At 46.2% G+C, this 21,185-nt stretch overlaps 2 protein-coding genes across 5 annotated transcripts; both read left to right on the forward strand.

The window, feature by feature from the left end:
• The first annotated feature begins 624 nt into the window (after positions 1-624).
• On the forward strand, positions 625-17,722 carry camk2a (calcium/calmodulin-dependent protein kinase II alpha). Its single transcript, XM_055046631.1, has 18 exons — positions 625-878; positions 2,712-2,806; positions 5,565-5,624; positions 7,757-7,811; positions 9,620-9,685; positions 9,776-9,848; positions 10,263-10,365; positions 10,822-10,905; positions 10,984-11,078; positions 11,155-11,277; positions 11,597-11,680; positions 11,774-11,816; positions 12,897-12,937; positions 13,019-13,067; positions 13,206-13,281; positions 14,006-14,100; positions 14,182-14,410; positions 14,577-17,722. The coding sequence occupies exons 1-18, from the start codon at positions 817-819 to the stop codon at positions 14,578-14,580; spliced, it is 1,437 nt and encodes a 478-aa protein (XP_054902606.1). The 5' UTR covers positions 625-816; the 3' UTR covers positions 14,581-17,722.
• A 568-nt stretch (positions 17,723-18,290) lies between these two features.
• Positions 18,291-20,750, forward strand: rps14 (ribosomal protein S14). 4 transcript variants are annotated; one of them, XM_055046634.1, is made up of 5 exons: positions 18,291-18,394; positions 19,099-19,249; positions 19,315-19,476; positions 19,547-19,623; positions 20,638-20,750. In XM_055046634.1, exons 2-5 carry the CDS (start codon positions 19,101-19,103, stop codon positions 20,703-20,705), a joined length of 456 nt encoding a protein of 151 aa, XP_054902609.1. In that variant the 5' UTR covers positions 18,291-18,394; positions 19,099-19,100; the 3' UTR covers positions 20,706-20,750. The 4 variants fall into 4 exon arrangements, with proteins under 4 accessions (XP_054902609.1, XP_054902610.1, XP_054902611.1 ...); XM_055046635.1 differs by having other exon boundaries at positions 18,344-18,459; XM_055046636.1 differs by having other exon boundaries at positions 18,349-18,394; positions 19,096-19,249.
• Positions 20,751-21,185: the final 435 nt, after the last annotated feature.

A 21,185-nucleotide genomic window follows, 5' to 3' on the forward strand; every position in this document is an offset into this window, starting at 1 on the left:
GGTTCTGGTTTCATGTAGGATCCTGGATGTTCTTAAAGGACCAGCAGCGCCAGCATGCGTTGATGAACTGCTGGAACATTAATAATGTGTTCATCTGGAATGAAATAATCCTCTTTGCCGTTCATCCTAGAATCTAATCTAGAAATATTTACAATATCTGTGCTGACATTAAATTTGTTTTTTATTACTCAGCATATTAATCACGGACTTTGACTAGACATGAAGTAAAACTGCGCCAGAGGAAATACTGCCACCTACAGGTCACGTAAAACCACCGTGTCTGAACATTAGCAGTTCTGGATTAGCGGGAATAAATTAGTTAATCTTATGTAGTTTAGCATTTCCACAGGGACACAGAAGAAGCATGTGAAGGGCCACATGTGGCCCCCGGGTCTTCAGTTTGACACATGCGATCTTAGAGGACGGAGGCCCAACAGGGACATTCACTAATTGGGTTGGGGTGGCCCAAACCCAAACTCTCTCCGGAACCAGAACTCCAGCTCAATTCTCTCTCTCTCTCCTTCCGGCTGTCAGCTCTGGCTGAGGACTCAGTTTCCATGGCGACGCAGCGCGGCCTCTGATTGGCTGAGGGCGCAGTGGGCCGGGGGCCGAACCTGTAAAGCTTCGGCGTCTCGGTTCTGATTCTCATTTCGGTTCGAGAGACGAAGCAGCTCTTCCTCGCTGCTCTCTCCCTCCATTTTCCTCCTCCTCTTCCTCCTCCTCCTCCTTCTCCTCTTCCTCAGACGGTCGGTCCGACTCCTCGCCTTCGCCGCCTCCATCATCATCCTCGGAGCCAGTCGACCCCTTACCCTCACCATGGCAACGGTCATCAGCACGCGCTTCTCCGATGAGTATCAACTGTACGAGGAGCTGGGAAAGTGAGTACCACCTTCACCACCCTCCTCTTCCTCACTGACATCACGCCAATAACTTTCTGTCTCCACAACCGATAATCTATCAATAAATGATCGATCATGCTCATCTTGATTTAAGCTGTGATTTAATTTCTGTTACAATTATTTCTTTATGACTTTATTGGTGTTTTGATCATTCTTAAAAGTTTTCATGAAGCTTCGTTGTTTATAATAATCAATATGAATATTAAATTTTTTATTATTTAATTAAAACATAAATCTGTGTTTATCTGAATTTCATAAGTAGATTATTCAAAGACTCAGCCGCTGATTATTGCAACTATTGATGATAGATTATAAATAATATCAGGTGTAGATCATAAATGATAGATTACATCAGGTATGGATCATTGAATATATCAAGTATAGATTATTAATTATGAATTATACCATGCACAGACTACAGATTACATCAGTTTTATATTATAAATTACAGCCGACTTGAGGTATGGATTATTGATTGTGCTGCTGATCAGTCGCTGATGAGCAGCTGGACAAACACATCGATGGACGGATGAAGGGAAGAGTGAAGCACCTTTCTGACCCCATCCCACTCACCACCCACCCACACACACACACACACACAGTCTCCCTCACACTTAATGCCAGGTCTCTTACATAATGCGATGGTGGGCGGCAGATTGCAGCTCAGAAGAAACTCTGTGCTTTCAGCTTCACTTCCCCTCAGGAACGTCTCCAACTGATTATCGATTGTTGATCTGAAGGGATCAGCTCGACAGCAGAGATGGTGGGGTTGTTGATGACCAGCTCCATGTCAGAGACTCTCGTTCATTCATTCGTTCGTTCGTTCGTTCATTCAAACACAGTAAGATGAACATGGAGGCCAACATCCCAGGCCCTCAGGCTGCGGATTCAGCCTGAAGTCAGAGGTCAGAGACATGACCAGAAACCCCAGAGCTCCATCCCTCTGTCAGCAGGTCAAAGGTTAAATGTCAGGTCCCTGAAAGCCTCTTCTCTCTAGAAACAAGATGGCTGCCAGACTGAGGTTAGCAGAGACTTCTGGGAAAACATCGAGCCTCGATTTTTTTTTCCCCCATATGATGGACCGGGACATACAGAACCAGACCCAGCAACTCTGTATAGCACGGTAGAGGAGGGTTGGTGATGTGGGTCCTCTCTTCATCTTCTGGAGGCAGTGTTAATTGATCTGGCCTACATTAGAATGGCCTAGTCAAAGGCCAGAGCAGGAAGCTGAATTAACTGCATCGACCCTGAGAAGAACGGACCAGAACCATTCGGCTCCGATGGACCCACAATCACTTCCCACCCCAACTTGGAAAAGCTGTTTCCATGGCAACAGCCGCTCCACTGGGATGGGTCAGTTAGCTTAGCTCAGCTTAAACATTCAATAGCTCAGAATACTTTTGTGCAGCGCCTCCTGCTGGTCGCATCACAAGCACTCTTTTCTGGATGGGAAATGTGGAACAGGAAGTGACATCCTACACTTCCTGCAGGACAGAGTTCTGGGTTGGTTCTGAGTCCAGACTAGGCCACAACCTCAGGAGCTGTCCATGTCTGCTCTGGTGTTTCCTGAACAGCAGGTCCAGACGTGTTCTGGATCTGTCCACCAGGAGGCGCAACGACCAGCTTCCTCCTCCGTCTCTGTATACGTAACAACCACGGGACAGGAAGCGCCTCCAGAACCTTTTCTGAATGGGTTTCTCTGGTTTTTAACTGGTTTTAGCTGTTTTACTGGAGGATGGACATCCCCAGCTGTCCATCTGTCCATCTGTCTGTCTGTCCTGTGACTGATCAGTTCCTCCCACTGTGTTTCAGGGGAGCGTTCTCCGTGGTGCGGCGCTGTGTGAAGGTTCTATCGGGTCAGGAATACGCTGCCAAGATCATCAACACCAAGAAGCTGTCTGCTAGAGGTGAGAGGTCAACAAATGGTGGACATGTTGCCATCTGAGCTGCTGCGGAGATGCTACTGGCCCAACCTGGAGGAGAACTGACACGATTGGCTGAAACCTAACGAGGTGAACTGCGATTGGCTGAAACAGTTGACCTCGTTAGGCTGAAACCTAATGAGCTTATATGTGATTGGCTAAAACATAACAAGCTTAACCGTGATTGGCTGAAACCTAACGAGGTGTATCTGAGGACAGCATTTAGTTGTTGGTAGTCAGACACCCCCCCTCCCACCAGGCCCAAAGTAAAGTTCAACTGGAGGCAGTGGAGGAATGAATGATAAATATCAAACTGTCCTCCAGCAGCCGGTAGCAGCCTGACGGCAGCAAGGGCTTCAGCTAACCCCGGCCAGCTTGAGATGGTCTGCAGCAGGAAGGGATTCATGCTTGCAGTCGTGGCTTCGACGAGAAAGCACCCGGGGAAAATCAGGGTAAATCAGGACAAATCAGAGTAGGAGTGGGAGTTGGTCCCTCAGTCGGTGGGATGCTGGTTCGTTATGGTTGTGTCCTGGAGCAGGACCTCCACATGCCTGCTACTGGTAGTCAAAGGGCCCAGCAGGAGGCGCTGGTGAAATGGCAGAATGCAGAGCTTCGGAGTCTTCTGGCTTTAATAAACGCAGCCGGATACTGGACCTTCACCATCAGCTTCATCACAACGGAAATCTAAAGTCTGGAAAACATTCAGGGTTCTGCCTCAGGAAACTGGAGAGGAGACCTGCCTCCCTGTCTGTTCTGCTGGTTGTGCTCCTGCTTCCTTCTTGTTAAAATTCAAAATGGGGATTGCTGCAAGTTAATGACTGAATCCCTGCAAAAGAAACCTCAAAATATTTACAACAATAAACCGGACATCATGTTTTGACTAGTTAAACCAGTCAGCATGTTGGTCTTAAAGGAACAGACACCAGTAACTCTGAGTAAACTGCAGCTATTTACTGTCATAAGGCTTTATGCTGTTGCTCCACTTTAGTCTCTAGCAGATGTATAGTCAAAGCACGGCTCCTCTGATCAGAACCAGAGGAGAGGACCGCCCTCACACACACGCACACGCACACACACACACACACACACACACACACCCCCACACACACACACACACACACACACACACACACACACACACACACACACATCCCCCCGGCTGAAACTCAGTCAAGCTGAAGGATTTTTCACTCTGGGAATTTTTTCACTATTCTGGTTTTAAGATTTCCTTCGGTTGCTTAGCAACAAGCTGCAAAGTTGACAGAGAATATTTCTGTGCGTGTGCAAACGTGCATGCATGTGTGTGTGTCTGTTCTGCTGCTCGGTGTTACATAACGTCCCTGCAGCTGTTTAACACACCTGATCAATCAAACATCTGCAGCTGAAAGAAACTGACCAAGTTCTCGAGAAGTCTGGGAACTTGGGGAACTCGGGGAACTTGGAAGTGAACTCTTCCTTTCCCGTCTGTCTCTTTTTCCAGCAGCGTCTGTCCCTCTGCGCTGCTTCATCACTTTTATTTTTTAAGTTTCTGACTTTTGTGCAGAAATTTGGGCAATTCTATGAGCTTTACAAAGAAAATTGGTCTGGGTTTTTCTGAATGACTCAGTACCACCATGATCCCTCTGAAGGGGAAGCTTTGGTAGCTGCTTATAGATAAATGGTTAGCAGCTGTTAGCGGTTAGCAGCTGTAAGCAGTTAGCAGCTGTTCGTGGTTAGCTGCATGCTGGTAATTTATCAGCAGCTGTTAGCAGTTTGCAGCTCTTACTGGTTAGCAGCTGTTAGCGATCAGCTGCTGTTGCTGGATAGCATCTAGCAGTGGTTAGCTACATAATTGATCATCAGCTTTTAGCAGCTATTAGCAGTTAGCTTCTTGGCTGTGAAGGAATGAGCTATTCTATCAACACAAACACACACCCTGCATGGCTATAAACACACACGCTCCACTCTGCGCCGACATGCTGTTAACATGTTGCTTTATGTGCAGGATGGTTTTGTGAGATATGACCTTTCCCCTAATCTCCGATCACAATGTTATTCTCAGTGCTGCAGCATCAGGTCCCATCTATCTGTGTCTTTATCGTTTATGTTCTTTGGACAGGCTGAACTGAAATGTGATTTCAAATGTGGTTTGGTTGACGTGATCTCTTGTTTGATTTGAATGTGAACACCAAGTGGACCGGAGATTGCTCTAAATGCAGGAAGCGACCTACAGCACAGAGCATTCCGGGTAAATACAACCAAACTAATGTGTTAGCCTAGTGCTAACAGGAGAAATGGCTTGTGGTCTTTAACCAAAGACTAAAGAGAAATCCTCCAACCACTAAAGTCTGATGCCTCCAATTTAGTTTCCATTTGGTGAAGAAGGAAGTTCTGCTCAGTGTCTTCAGAGGTTTGCATGTTGTTTCCTTCAGTGGTTCTTGGTGCAGCGCCCCCACAGGCGAGGAGGGGAAAAGATTGCTCAAAGGGTTTGGTTGTTTTCACTCAGAGCAGAGAGAAAGAAAACCACAGTAGATGGAATTAGAACAGATGATGGTCTGAACAGATTTCTGGTCCGGTCGGATCAGAAATCTCAGCTGCAGAGAGCGACTGAGAGGAGACGAAAGAAACTCCTCTTAGAGAGGAGGGGTGGTTGACCCATTGCTAGGGATGGTTAGACCATCCCTAGAATTAGACCCAGACTAACTAAATGTCCTTCATCTTCTCCATGTACAACCTCTGATCAATCTTCTCTGTTTGTCCCCAGATCACCAGAAATTGGACCGAGAAGCCCGGATCTGTCGGCTGCTGAAGCATCCCAACATCGGTGAGTTGCCATGACGACCTGATGCTGCGAAGATGATGAAACTGATTTCCTGTCACATCTCAAAGAAAAACCTCTCATTTTTATCATTCGTTCCGGATATTAATAACGCTTTTGGAAACAATCAAAACAAGATTTACACTTTGAGGAAATATAAGCATACGAAGATCTCCACCAGTCTGAACCAAAACCAGAACCAGGACCAGAACCTCCAGACATCTGGTCCATCTGCACCCACATGCAGAAGGTTCCTGGTTACTCCTGGTTCCCTGTTCGCTCCGTCTCTTTCCAGAACGACGACGACGATGGTGGTGGTGGTGATGATGATGATGATGGAGATTGATCAGGGTGATGATGAAGATGCTAATAACATTGTGAACTCTCTGGTCCTGGTGTTGCTAATGGTGACCATAATCTAGCAGCTAACAGCTAATTATGGAGGAGATGCTGTCGCCATGGGGAAGTCAGAGGAGCCTTCCTCCTCCAATCTCATCTCAGATCTGCTGCCTGTGGGTCTGCAGAGCAGGTCGGCCGTGGAGTTGTGGGGACGGTTCTGCAGAACCTCCTTTGGGCCTGGCAGTTCAGATGAGGCTGATCCGAAGAAGGCAGAGTGCCAAAACTTTAATGCCGAAATCATCAGTCAACAGAAACAACTGGACAAAGACAGAAGAAAAGAAAACTGTGCAAGGGTTTAAGTTACGGTTCAGGTGATCTGTCACTTCTGGGGTTAAACTACCAACCAACTGGGGTTAAACTACCAGAAGTTGTACTGGACTGGTCCAGTCTGGTACGTTCTGGTCTGGTGTTTACTGTTCTGGTCCAGTCCAGTCTCTCTGACTCGGCGGTTCCGGCTGTCTCCCGCTCCGATTTCACCGTCTGAGCTGCAGCCGTTTCTCTGATCAGACGCTCTTCAGCTGTGGACTTTCATTGTCCACCGTCTTCCTTGTAACGTTGCTTCGGTTCCGTGAGGTTTGCTGAGACAGTTTTGTCCTCAGAGTCCCTTTTTGGACGAACCAGGTTTCCCTGATGAAAGAGCGCAGCGAGCTGCTGCTGTTCCTGCGGGTTGTGGTTACATAATGACCCCCTGCACTGCGCCCTGAGGTGGATTATCCACCTTAGAGGCGCGAGGGCGCCATCAGAAGGACATCGCAGCATCATCGGCGCGTAAATGCATCACTTTTCATTCCCTCATTTCCATCCAGGTGGATTTGAAACCAGACGGTCTTTGAATCAGTGAGTCTCCACTCTCTGACTCAGAGATGAGCAACTAGCCTTTCAAAATAAAAGCCTGTTTGAATAGTGCTGTTCTCTGTGAGAAACATTTGAAACGTAAAACTGAAGCCTGATGAAGTCTGGAGGAGAACAGCCAACGGGAGAAGGATCAGTCCCATGGCCCAGCGAGCCAATCGGCAGGCAGCGACCCAGCTCCGCGGCCAATCAGTGGGAAGGTGATGCTCCGCAGATATGAGCGGTGTTACGTAACTGTGTGTGTCTGTGTTGCTAGGAAACAGCGCCCATAGGTGAAGGCATTAAAACCATCCGTCCTCCTACACACACCAACAGAACGTACCTGTGTGGAGCACTCAGCAAGAAATCATCAGGTTTCTCTTCAAACACTCCTACACACTGCAGCAGTGGGGTCTAATGTGTGCGCGCATGTGTGTGTGTGTGTGGGCAGCAGCTTCTTTCTCTTCTGTGATAATATGAGATATTATACAATATAAGCAGAGAACAGACGCCTGGAGAAAAACTCATCTATCATCTCAGGACAACTTCCTGCAGAAACTCATTTAGACTCAACATCAGCTGGTGTTCATCAGCATCTAACCGCTGGAGCATCCAACCGCTGGAACATCCAACCACCAGATCATCCATCATCTCTCCTTCCTGCTCTGACTCCAGATTTCCTGCTGCTCTGTCAGACGGGCGATGAATGAAATTTTTTTGAGCGATTTTTATTTCCTGGTTTGTTCTCATGAACTGATTCCCATTAAATCCATGAAAGTCTTTATTGTTATTTTGAGTTAAAAATGTGTTTTTTGGCTCGTTGGCTTTTTCTGCATTCTGACTCGTGATCAATAAGCTGAAATGATAAGAAGCTGAAATTCAGAGAAAACTTGTTTTCTGTTTTTCAGTTCGGCTTCATGACAGCATCTCAGAGGAGGCGCATCATTACCTCATCTTCGACCTGTGAGTTCATACCCGACTGTCTGGTTAAAGGGACCGTGTGCAAGGCTTAGTGCCATCTGGTGTTCAGGCTGGGAACTACAGAGACAATCATGCATAAAGCACAATGTTTCCATAGCAGTTAAATATTCTGCTGAGAAGAAACGAAGTGAAAAGCATCATTAGCTGCGTTTCCAGTCACCATAAAATGCACAAATAGGATTTACAAAAATAGACTTACTTAATGTAAACTGAAAAAACACTGGTTTTTGCACTGGGGTGGTGTGGGTTTTCAGCAGTAGTGAAATTTGTGTTTTGGAAACAACGCTGTGACGTTATCGGCACACTTCTCCCTAGTTTGATTCCAGTTGACTATTTGCAGCTCTGGCCTTCTTGGACTACTAGACCATCTGGCTCCACCAGAGCTGCCACAGCATCACACTTCAGAAAACGTCTCATTCCAACGTGTTGAATCCATAATTCCTCTGTAAAATCACCAACTGCAGTTTCCCCAAAGCACCGCAGGCATAGCTGCTCCCAAGTAGGCGGTTCTTGTTGTTCCGCGGCCTGAATTGGACGCTGACGTCTCCTCTGATTGGCTGATAGATGAGGAGCACTAGCACCACCATAACTGATTTATTAATGTATGTTTACATGCATCACTGCAGGGTAGCTAAGCCTGGTGGTCGGGGCGCGAGGCGCTCCACCGGCAGTCCGCCGTGTGGGGGCGGCTGGCAAAGCATGGCGGGCTGCCAGGCTTATAATACAGAGAGGGAAACCCTGTCACTGCCATTTTTTTAAGGACTTATTGTATAGACAAGCTTATCAAGATGATTTTAATCTCATTACTTATTTAATGGAAACAACTGGGTGTTTTTGACATTAGCAGAAAACAACGTTTTGCGAACATAGTGTAACAGAAACGCAGCTAGTGAGAAGAGCAACAATAATTCATATCCATCTGGAGTTTTCTCCTGACACTCATTATCAGTTTACCGTCATTTGATCTGAAGTGATGGAGGAATGTCTCCAGTGATGATCAGGGAGCCATTAGAGCTTTTTATCTGCCGATTAAAAAGCTCTAATGGCTTCCAGTGATGATGAGACCAAGTTGTCATTGCAGATCTTATTGGCTCTAATGGACTATATAAAAGCTCAGATCTAAGACAGGCAGTGATTTACCATGTGGCTCCGTGTTCAGCCTGCAGCCGTCAGGATAAATCATTGATCAGCTCAGATCTGATCCCCATCAACAGGAAACATTCAGACAGTTCCGAGGAAATAGGGTCAGTCCAGTGACGGAGAGCAGATCAAGCCTGCAGCAGTCGGAGCGCCGGCGGCCGTTAAGGACCCTGCATATCGACGCTTTCTGGGTGTTGACTCAGTTCTGCTGTGAATCAAACACCTCCTTCTGTTACATCACATTCTGTTGTTCTGCTGCTTGACTTTCTGCAGCCAAATTCAGGATTATTTATAGAAATGTGGTGGTTTTAATTCAAGGGTTCTGTTTCTGGGTTTGTTTAACACATTCACGTCTTTATTCATAATCTGATTTAATCTGACTCTGTTTCAGTCACATCCTGTAATTATTTTGTACTTAACGGAAACCGAAGCATAAAAACATTTTTACTCTCAGAATCAAACCATCAGTCACTTATAACTTTATTTATTTAAGTTTGTTCTGTTTTATGAAATGAGTTCTTGTTAAATTCTGTCATTTATTGTTTTCTTTTAATGAGATCATGTGTGTCTTACTGTTACCATGACATTAGTAGTTGAGATTATTGACCAGATTATTTATCAGATTATTGACCAGATTATGGGGTTTTCAGGGTTACAGGTGGAGAGCTGTTTGAAGACATCGTAGCCAGAGAATATTACAGTGAAGCCGATGCCAGGTGAGAAGCACACCTTCTCCTTCACCTGTCTTGAGGCATGACGCCTCCCCTTATCATCTGCACTATGTGACCTCTGACCTTTACCTGCAGCCACTGCATCCAGCAGATCCTGGAGGCGGTGCTTCACTGTCATCAAATGGGCGTGGTCCACCGAGACCTGAAGGTATCATATGATCTGATAAAATATTCTGATGGGTTTAAGAAGATTACTGGTTCCAGAAACTCCCAGGAGCTCCGTTAGCATGGCTAGCCGTTAGCATGGCTAGCTAACGGAGCTCCTGCTGCTGTTAAAGAATAGAGTTAGCATTGTTAGCACCAACCATTTAAATCAGTGGGCAGAGTTAGCATAGTTAGTATTCCTCGTGTAACCCAGTGGACCAGTTAGCATTGTTAGCACCAACCATTTAAACTAGTGAGTAGAGTTAGCATTGTTAGCACTCCTGATGTAAATCAGTGGGCAGAGATAACATTGTTAGAGTTCCTTGTGTAAACCAGTGGATGAATTAGCATTGTTAGCACTAACAATTTAAATCAGTGCGCAGGGTTAGCATTGTTAGCATGTCCTCTGTGTCTCCAGCCAGAGAACCTGCTGCTGGCCTCCAAGTCTAAAGGAGCGGCGGTGAAACTGGCCGACTTCGGCCTCGCCATCGAGGTGGAGGGCGACCAGCAGGCCTGGTTTGGTGAGGCAGTCCTGACTGTAGTACTTATAATACTTTTACTGAAACGTTATCATCCCTTCATGCTTCATTTAGTCCACATACTCTGTGTTGTTGTTGTTATGAATGCACATTTTGTTTATTCAGTCTTAGATTTAGGGTTTTAAACACATTTCGATTTTAGTTTATATTATATTCTGTTTATTTGGCTTTTTTATTTCAGAAATATTGTCAAAATTAATTTTATTGTTTAATTTTGTTGTATTTTTATTATAAAATAAAAATTAAACCTGTTATATAAAAGACAGGTTAAATCTTCCTCAACATGTTTTCTCTTCTTATTTTCTAACTCCATAAACAACAGCGCATCTTCACTGCCATGCTGGCTGGCGCTTAGCAACCAGCCCAGTAGCCATGGTAACTGCGTGCAGCAGATGTTGCCTCTGGTGTAGCTGTGTAGCTTCCTCTGTGTGTTTGCAGGCTTTGCTGGAACTCCAGGCTACCTGTCTCCAGAGGTCCTGAGGAAGGACCCATACGGGAAGGCGGTGGACCTCTGGGCCTGCGGTCAGTCTCTCCTCATGTCTCTGTTTTGGTCACACTCAGCTGACCCGCTGCATTAAACGCGGCGTTTCTGGTCTTCAGGCGTGATTCTCTACATCCTTCTGGTGGGCTACCCTCCGTTCTGGGATGAAGACCAGCACCGCCTCTACCAGCAGATCAAAGCTGGAGCCTATGACGTAGGTCACATGACTCGATGTGAAGTCATCGACACGGAGCACTGTGGTTGGTCAGTCTGCTCTCCTTGCCTCCTAGTTTCCTTCCCCGGAGTGGGACACGGTGACGCCCGAAGCCAAAGACCTGATCAACAAGATGCTGACCATCAACCCGGCCAAACGCATCACCGCCGCTGAGGCGCTCAAACACCCCTGGATCTCTGTGAGTGGGGGGAGTGTTGAAAGATGATGAAGACATTGATTAGGATGAAAATGATAATAATTATTGATGATGATGATGGTGGTGACAATGATGATTATTATCATTAGTGATGATGATGAGTGATGATGACGATGATGACAACCTTAATGATGACAATTGTCATTATGATGATTATAACTTTGAAGATGATGATAATGATGATAATAGTGATGATGATGGTGATAACTATAGTGATGATGATGGTGATAACGATAGTGATGAGGATGACGATGATGATGATAACGATAGTGACGACGATGACGTGTCCTCTTCCTTCCAGCACCGCTCCACCGTGGCTTCCTGTATGCATCGCCAAGAGACAGTTGAATGTTTGAAGAAATTCAACGCCAGGAGGAAGCTGAAGGTGAGGATTTTCACAATAAAGTGATGGGAAGTGAAGGAAATCATGTTATAGAGCCCAGCTGCTGATGGTTCAGTTTTTGCTTCTGTCCTGCAGGGGGCCATCCTGACCACCATGCTGGCCACCAGGAACTTCTCTGGTAAGTGGACCCCCCCACCCAGAGGTCAGAGATCAGGCTGGAGGCCACAGGGCTCCTCAATGACTGTGAGGCTGGCAGGTCATGACCTTTGAACTGGAGGCTTATATATGAGTTGCTGGAGCTTTAAATAAATCTACAAATCAGCTGCCAGCTTTACAGACAGTTAGCGGGTTAGCACTGTGTGTGTGTGTGTGTGTGTGTGTGTGTGTGTGTGTGTGTGTGTGTGAGCAGCTGCTGTGGTCTAAAGATAGCAAGAAGGGAATCCCCCACCAGTCTCCCAGTCCTCCCAGTCCCTCCAACTGGACCAATCATGTTCAGCCATCTGCACATGCTCAGTACAGATCTGAGAAGGAACTGCTGCTACACAACTTCTTCCAGATGTTCTATTGGTTCTGCTGGTTTTACTGGTTCTGTGGGTCCACTTCCTGTGCAGCGCAGCGCCCCCTGCTATTACAAGTCTTTCACCTTGCAGCCAGTAGGTAGGATGGGGTCAAAAGGTTAAAGGGTCAAAGGGTCACCAGGTTCTCAACAAGATCTAACCAGAAAATCTCAGATTCTGACTACAAATCCTCCCATGATGCATTTTTCCATCAGAGTTATCGGATCGTCTCCAAGCTGCTTCTGCTCTCTTCCAACCCGATCAAAACCGTCTGATACGGGCCGGGTGCAGGCCCAGGCAAACAGCTGCAGCTTAGAATATCAGGATCTATAAAACCAGAACCGGACCTGTTCTGGTGTAAGCAACAAAACTGGACCTTTCAGCAGCTGTCTCTGTGAAAGCAGGCTATTGGAAATCAAAGGTCAGGCGTTCTCTGTGCAGCAGAACCCGGCCGGGTCGGGCCCTCAGGAATGTGCCGGGCTCTGCTGCTATCTTAAGTTGCTCCTAAATTTGGCCTCGGCCCCCAGGGAGCGACCCACAGGCAGCCGGACCACCCCCGGCTGCGGGGCAGAACCAGGACGGTTCTGACACGTCCGGTTCTGCTCCCCAACCTGCGATGGCGCCACTCCTCTTCTCTGCTTTCGTTCCATTTTTTCTCACTCTGCTGCTTCTGTTTCTGTTCGTTGTCATCCCTCGCTCAGGAGGAAAGAGTGGCAGCAACAAGAAGGCCGACGGAGTCAAGGTAACTCTGCTCCCAGTTACTCCTTGATCCAGAACCAGTACCAGAACCCGCCCCACTAACTGACTGCTGTTTCTGCTGCAGGAGTCGTCTGAGAGCACCAACACCACCATCGAGGATGAAGACACCAGAGGTGAGGCTCCGCACACCAGACCTGCCGCCCAACACCTACCACCACCCTGACTCTGTGTGTGTGTGTGTGTGTGGTGTGTGTGTGTGTGTGTGTGTGTGTGTGTGTGTGTGTGTGTGTGTGTGTGCGTGTGTGTGTCAGTGAGGAAACAGGACATCATTAAAGTGACGGAGCAGCTCATCGAGGCCATCAGTAATGGAGACTTTGAGAGCTACACGTATGTCGCCGCTTCACTCTCCTTACTGTTACTTTTATTATGAAAGGTCTTTTGGTACCAGGTAGGAGTCACAAATTTTCATAAATTTAGCTCTCTGCTTTGAATGTCTTAAAAAAGAATGAGCATTGTTTCAGCTGCTCACATTAACAGGGACATGCGTTCCAATTTCTCAGTCAGTCGATCTGAAACACACGGTGGAGCGCTGCGACGCGGGTTTTTAAACATGGCTGGCACTAGCCTCCTTAACTTCTCAGCACAGTTCAAGATGCTTAACTTAATGTTAACTTCTCATTAACTGAAAAGTTCATGTTAAAACACCAAAGCAACATGGTATTTTGCAGAAACTATTGCTAAACTTCTGCATGAAAAAAGTACTTACTGGAAAGCTAATGCTAAAGCCCTACACTACCACGGTATTTAGTGGAGGCTAAAGCTGAAGTGCTAAATTCTGCCATGTTGATACTCACCATGCATTATGAGATGAACATAATCTCAAAATAATTGATATTTAACATGTTTCTGTTTAGCTATGGTTGTTAGCATTGTGTTCTTCTGTAAACCTTCGTTAGTTTGTTGAATATTTTGCATTTGCTCTTTGAAGTTTATTCAGGGGTGGTTATTCTGGTACTTCTGGTCTGGCCCAGCAAGTTCTGCTCTGAGGTCAAGAGGCCCCAGCAGAACCTCTTTGCTTCCGGCAGCAGAACCTCTCTTTCTGTGTGTCCAGGAAAATGTGCGACCCAGCAGTGACGGCGTTTGAACCCGAGGCTTTGGGGAACCTGGTCGAAGGCTTGGACTTCCACCGCTTTTATTTTGAAAACTGTGAGTTTGTCTCAGTCTTATGGACGGGCCGGGCCAGGCCGGCTCACCTGCACAGGTAACCGCTGTGTGTATGTGTTTCAGTGTGGTCCAAAAACAGCAAGCCGGTGCACACCACCATCCTGAACCCCCACATCCACCTGGTGGGCGACGAGGCCGCCTGCATTGCCTACATCCGGGTCACGCAGTATATCGACTCCAACGGCACGCCGCGCACCGCCCAATCAGAGGAGACCAGGGTGTGGCACCGTCGGGACGGGAAATGGCAGATCGTCCACTTCCACCGCTCAGGATCGCCCTCCACCCTCAGCAAGTAAGAACCGGCCGCAGAGGCGTTCAGGAAGGCTGGGACAGACCGGCTTCGATAAATGAAACATTGACCAGTTCAGTTTCCTCCAGTGTTTTATGGTTATTATGTTTGCTGTAATGATGCTTCCTCCATCATTCCTAGCTGAAGCTCTCTTCCTTTGCTCCTCCAGCTAACGTCCTCCTCCAGAGTGGGCGGGGCTCTAATGGGGCTGCTGTCGCCTTGACAACGGGATGATTGACAGCAAGCCAGCTGTTGTCTGACACCAACCATTCAGGATTTTCTTTGAGGCGTTGGAGGAGGAAACTGCGGGGTCAGAAAGCTTCGGTCATCCGGCAGTGAATCCCATCACCAATTAACCAATCAGTCATCCAACCAATAACACAGCTTTGTAACTGACCAATCAGTTCGCTCCGTGCAGTGGGTAGGAAACTTTGTATCTCCAGCTGTATGCACACAGCGCCCCCTTGTGGTCAGAAGCTCTCATTGATTAAAATGTGCGATTAGCTCTGATCTTTTTGATGCTACTGAGCATGTGCAGAAAGCTCTGCACTTTCATCATCATGTCAGACATTTATTATCAACTAATCGGAATCAGAACCAATCACATTGATCCCACTGAGCCTGAAGTAGTCTGAGATACAAGGTTTCCCCCTGCTGGTCACTTTTGATATCTGCAGTAATAAATAATATTTAGTTTATTGTTATCTTTAGAATAAAAATATAAATAAGTTGTAATATTGATTATCTGCTGATTACAGAGTTTATCATAACATTTCATTTACACACACACACACAAATGACATACACACTGCACCCTCTGGTGTTCAGAGAGTGCCAGAAACTTCCTCCACTTTCGATCTTCCACTTACACCACCCACCACAACTAGGAGGGCCTAACGAGCTAGTTTAACGAGCTAGCTTAGCGAGCTATCTGCTCCTCCTCCACGGCTCTTTCAGCTGGAGGAAGTTTATTGTTCTGGTTGAAATGTTTTCCATCTAGAAACTGGAAGAGGAAGTGACCTCAGGTCTGTGGACTTGATGTCTGTAAGGCTCGTTGTTCTGCTGGGAGATTCTAGGCGCTGCTTTAGTAGAACCAGCAGGTCGTTTCAGAACAGACGCGAAATCAGACGACCAATCAGAACCACGACACCATTCGCATAAACCTGGAACGACCATGGTTGGTACCGGTATCACTACCATGGTTGGTACCAGGTGTACAAGTGAGTAAATGAATCAGTTCTTGAACTGGACTGCAGGTTCAGATTCTATATATTTAAATAAAACCTTCCAAATGGTACAGATCACAGATATTGGTTCTGAAATGGATCAGAACCAGTCCATAGCTTGGTTCTGGTTGGTACTCTTGTTGGACTCGTCTGGACCTCTGTGAGCAGAACCAGCAGGTTCTGAGGGTTTGTTCTGCATCGTCTCTATTGGGTTTTTAGAGGTCGACCTGGCCTGAAGCAGAACTCAGCAGCTCCCTCTGGCAGTTGGTTCTGATGGACCCTGCATGGACAGCTCGTGTTTCTTCCTCCTTGGTGCCGGTTCTGTACAGACTGTATGACTCTCTGCATGCTGGACTTTGTGTTTAGTGTTTGGGCTTCAGGCGCCGCCGCGTTCCGGCCGTTCCCGGCTCTCGGACCTTTCCGTCGCTAGGGTTTAGTATTTGTCATTGGGATCAATGGTGTCCGTTAGCCTTGAGCTAACGAAACGCCGCCGGTGCCACTTTGATATTCTGCCTTTTCGGACCCGTTGTATTTGTCTCTGAAGCTTTCAGGAGCTTTTTACCGTCAGGAGAATGTAGAACTTTGTACAATCAGATTCTTACCATGTCGATGACGATGATGATATTATACCTTCTTGTGTGGCGTTTGTATATTTGAAGCTTTTTAAGCTTCCAGCTTCCTGGTTTGGATTTTTTCGTGTTTTAGCAGCTGCTGAATGTTTTCCCTGCTGCTGCCCTTTGGTTCGCTTCACACTGATCTCTGGGTCATCCGGAGTCCAGGCTGAGGACCCAGAGGGGTGGGGCATCGGGGGCGAAGCCTTCTAGCTAAGGTTTAGGCCACACCCACTGATCCAACAGGACATTGAGTCAGAAAGCCAATGCACCTTATGGCGGGCCTGTCAGGTTCTGTTCTGGTGACCCGTTGTGTTCCTCCTGCTCTGAATTTATGCTTTTCTACCAGTGGTGGGCACAATAATGCTAATGTGCTAACAGCAGAGCTACCTTTTAGCTTCAGCGTTGTTGCTAACTTAGCTTGTCCTGAATTAATTTTTCTGAATAAATTCTAAAGTGCTAATTTTCCCAGCTGTTTTATGAACATTCATGTTAAATAAATAAAGTTTTATTCATGTTAAATAAGTTTAACATGAATATCATGTAAACATCATTTTGTTATGAGCATGTCAAATCATAATGTCAACATGAAAGCAGTGCTGACGGGTTGTCAATAATCTGAATGGCTTTATAGTTAGCATTTTTTAAATACCATGTTGTTGTTGCGTGTTAGCATTAGCACAGCTAACTCTTTAGCTAGCGTTGCCTACCACTGAAGAAAATCTTTGTTTACGCTCCTGTCCCTTTAAGATGCCCCCTCTCTGCTGATTGGCTAGCCTGTGGACGAGCCCTGGCCTCCCGTGTTTGCAGTGCAATGCCGCACCTGGACTCCAGGTGACGCCCCAGAGAGAACGGCTGTTTCCTACAGTCTCAGTGGTTTTTACAGCTGCACCTTCACTCTGAACTCTTACGACACTTGAAAGTATTTATTAGTGGTGAACGATGCAAAAATATCTGAGATGTCATTTTTTAGAAACTTTTGCTGTTGAAGCTGAGTCGATTCCTCTCCCGAAAAGAATCGTTCTGCTGCTGGATCCGCTTCAGGATCCGCTTCCCGACTCAGCAGCGTGGCGGTGTTATGATGTGGGATCCCACCTCTCCGTCGCAGCTCTGCAGACAGGAGGCAGGGAGAATCTCCAGATGTTAATAAGTTAATAAAAGAGCCGGCTGAATGTATCCCTGCTGGTTAAAGGGCCAGCCCAGAGAGCCATTCTTCCTGTTTCCTGTCGCCCTGCAGAACTAATCAGTGATCAATAATCCCCAATAATCCTCTCAGCTTTTTCTACTATGATGAATATTGTTCTGTACTGTATTATCTGGACTAATGCTGCATGCTCAGTGTTTACCTGTGGGAGTCTGTGTGTGTCTGAGGGAGAGAATGTGTTTTTAAATAGTTTTTTTTTTGTAGTTTTTGGAGTATTTTCTTCTTCTGCATCGTGTTCAATATGATTCTGTAAATAAAGGAGATGGTCAAACTCTCTGCTCTGATTGGTCTATTTCTTCTCGCAGTATTCACACGCTGCTCTAATATATGGTTTCTAGATGCTCTGAGCTTCTGCAGTGGTACCGGGTCAGGCACCGGGTCAGAACGGTGTAATCTGTCAGACTTAGAAAAACTGCTGAATTTTAGATTGATTCAAATAATACAGTTATTTCTCTGATCGCTAATTAAAAAAGGAGAAAAAAATATGCTAAATTAATCAAACTTTAAAATGTAATATAGTCATGCTTGCACATGAATATTTTCATTTATTAAAAATCATAAACAAAGAAAATAAAAATATAAACTGTATTTTCTTCAAGATAAATATAAGTTAAAACAGAAATTGTTAGTCTTTTTTTTATATGAAACAATTATTTTAAAATGAACAAATAAATGGACTCTATTTACATAATGTAAGACAAGATCAATTAAAAAGATGATAAAATTAAAATAAAAGCACCATATAATTAGCAATAAAAATCATAAAGATATTAAGAAAGCTGAGTGTGATCAGGTGAAAGAGATTGAAGAATTCAACCTGATAAACAGCGAGGGGAGATGTATCCAGCAGGGGGCAGCAGCATCAGATTGAGAGTCTCATTATTTCTACTTCCGGTGGCCGAGCTTCCTTCCTTTCTGATTGTGCTCAGTGAAGAGACGCTGTAAGGTGAGTCCTGCTGAGGAATAAATCCGCTTTAATCTTCCTTCCAGGTGACCATCCTACCAACCCAGGTGTGTTTTCTGACAGATTGATGCATTAAGATTCTGTTGGGGTCTGAATTATCTCTCCGTGAAATGTCAGAGCTACGTTTATGTTCCGTTTTTCCGCTGTGCCGTGCCGCCATGTTTCTCACGGTACGTCCAGCAAAAGAAAATAGAGATGGTTTATTGTAAAAGTTACTATTGAGGCTTCGGAACGATGAGGTACGCTGTTCATAGCGTTGAAATTCTTCACCAGGTGATGAATGTTAGGGTTATTTCAGCGGTGTTTGATGGAAAGCTAACATGCTAACATTCTGGCTGCGGGTTGTGACTCGATGTAAATGTAGACTTTATTACAATATGTAATAGAACGTCTGGACTTAAGAAGAACATTCTGATGCCAGTTCGTCAAAAGGACTGGGGCAGCAGCTTTAACTGAGTAAAGCTGCTGAGGGATGCTAACCAGTTCTGGACCAATCAGAGCATCAACCTGCAGGTCGAGCCTCCATTGCTGGAGAGCTGCTGGTCTGACTGAACTACTGCTCTGCTTGGTTCTCAACATACCCAGTATGGGACTGGTTCTGAGAGGATCCAGTGTCTCTATGATGTTCTGAACAGACAGAGTGAGGCTGTGATGTTCTGGTTCTGATGCTGTGGTTCCTCCAGCAGACATGGCTCCCCGTAAAGGCAAGGAGAAGAAGGAGGAGCAGGTGATCAGCCTGGGCCCGCAGGTGGCCGAGGGAGAAAACGTGTTTGGCGTCTGCCACATCTTCGCCTCCTTCAACGACACCTTCGTCCACGTCACCGACCTCTCCGGGAAGTAAGTGCACCCCCATCCCAACCTCCCGACTCCCGGGTCTGGTTTTGACTGCCGCTTGTTTCCAGGGAGACAATCTGCCGCGTGACGGGTGGCATGAAGGTGAAGGCTGACAGAGACGAGTCGTCCCCATACGCCGCCATGTTGGCGGCTCAGGACGTGGCGCAGCGCTGCAAGGAGCTGGGCATCACGGCGCTGCACATCAAGCTGAGGGCCACTGGAGGCAACAGGTAGGCTCAGCTGGAGTGTTCAGTGCCCGGAGGTTAGAGGTCAGCACGCTGAGCTGTGTCTCTGTTGCAGGACAAAGACTCCTGGACCTGGAGCCCAGTCTGCACTCAGAGCTCTGGCCCGGTCTGGCATGAAGATCGGACGCATCGGTATTACTCACTCACACACAGCCATGTTTTCCATTGACTTCCATTCATTTCTACAGCCTAACCACCTTAGCCCTGACCTCTAACCCTAAAGCAGAGGTCTCTACAACCCACACAGTAGATGGAGAGGTTCCCACCAGAGTATAAAGACCTGGTGGAACCTGGCCCGTTTCTGGTCTCGTCTCTTCAGGCAGAAGCTGAGCTCTGATTTGCTCGTTGTCCTTAGTCACATGGTGGTTATGATGCGAAGTTTGTGAAATCTAGCTGAATTTGCAGACTCATTTGTTTCCATCGTAACCATGTTTAACTGTAATCATAAAGTCAGAATGTTATATTGGCGTTATTATGGTTCCCATTGGGACTCTACTGCCCCCTCTGGACACTTGAAGTTTTTGTCTAACCTTAAAAGTTTAGCATGATAAAATAAAAAGGTCTCATTTCAGATCAGTGGCCGCTGTTGTAAACAATATAGCTTTATTTTGTTTCCCCTTTATATCAATATATCCCATTCGGAGTTAGTCATTAACATCTAGGAAACTATAAAATAAATGAGTAAAAGTCGCTTGGTCACTTGAAACCCTTCAGATCGAGTTTTAATCCATGAGTTGGAAAATATCTGCATCGTTCTCCTGAAGGTAGAATAAATGTCTCTGGGCTAGAGATCAGGGAAATGGATTGAAATCACCTGAACAACTCAGATTTGTCATAACTGAGATTCCTGGATGTTTTTCTGCTCTGCAGCAGAAACCAGTCTGCTGCAGAGCCCCTCCCCCACCTGTTGTTGGGAGGGGGATAAATTCATCATCACGATTTAATGATCTGATGTTTAAGCTGTTTGTTCAGTGACTGTATGGAGATCAATAACTGATTAAATGTTGACTGAGGGTGGTTCAGAAATGGCGTTTCACTCTGAAGTTCTGATGATCTGTTCAAAGTGTCTCAACAGAACCTCCAGCACGGTTCTGGTGCACTGTCCCTTTAACTGACCGCTTTGTTGTCGTTCTTCTTCTTGTGCAGAGGACGTTACTCCGATCCCATCAGACTCTACCAGGAGGAAGGGTGGTCGCCGTGGTCGCCGTCTGTAAACAGCTGCTGGAATTTCACAATAAAAGCTTGTGGTTAACTCTTGAGTCTGGTTGATGTGAAGATGTTCTGATTGCTTTCTGTGTGTTTTGGGTAGTTAAAACATGAAGTTCCTCTGAAGGCTGAAGGTTTTGCTCCAATACTGACTGGTATCTGCAGCCGTTCAGGATTCCCTTCATTCTGACTAACAGCCCCAGATCATGATGCTGCCACCGCCATGCTCCACTGTGGATATTTTCTCTTCACTGGACCGTAGCATGTTTTTACTGATGAAGCCAGGCTTGGATGTTTTCCTGTCAGCTCAAGCTTCCCTCTGGCTGGCCTGAAGCCCAGACGTGTGAAGAAGACGATCGTCTTATGCGGTTCCTCCAGTGCTGCTGTAGGCCTTCCTGTTCTTGGTAATGTCGCTCTTGTGCCATATTTATTCTCCACTGTTCACTGTGGATCCTTGGAAAAGATTTTGTAGCCCTTCCCTGACTGAT

The sequence above is a fragment of the Poeciliopsis prolifica genome, unplaced genomic scaffold, assembly GCF_027474105.1.
Source record: "Poeciliopsis prolifica strain line A6 unplaced genomic scaffold, Auburn_PproV2 SCAFFOLD024, whole genome shotgun sequence".
Classification (NCBI taxonomy): domain Eukaryota; kingdom Metazoa; phylum Chordata; class Actinopteri; order Cyprinodontiformes; family Poeciliidae; genus Poeciliopsis; species Poeciliopsis prolifica.

What these genes read in the sequence shown, in the direction of transcription:
- camk2a (XM_055046631.1), top strand. Translation starts at nt 817, where the DNA reads ATGGCAACGGTCATCAGCACGCGCTTCTCCGATGAGTATCAACTGTAC. An exon ending in TACAGTGAAGCCGATGCCAG is followed by an intron (nt 9,686 to 9,775) that starts GTGAGAAGCACA and finishes CTTTACCTGCAG; the next exon opens with CCACTGCATCCAGCAGATCC. An exon ending in CGACCAGCAGGCCTGGTTTG is followed by an intron (nt 10,366 to 10,821) that starts GTGAGGCAGTCC and finishes GTGTGTTTGCAG; the next exon opens with GCTTTGCTGGAACTCCAGGC.
- rps14 (XM_055046634.1), top strand. Translation starts at nt 19,101, where the DNA reads ATGGCTCCCCGTAAAGGCAAGGAGAAGAAGGAGGAGCAGGTGATCAGC. An exon ending in GTCACCGACCTCTCCGGGAA is followed by an intron (nt 19,250 to 19,314) that starts GTAAGTGCACCC and finishes GCTTGTTTCCAG; the next exon opens with GGAGACAATCTGCCGCGTGA. An exon ending in CATGAAGATCGGACGCATCG is followed by an intron (nt 19,624 to 20,637) that starts GTATTACTCACT and finishes CTTCTTGTGCAG; the next exon opens with AGGACGTTACTCCGATCCCA.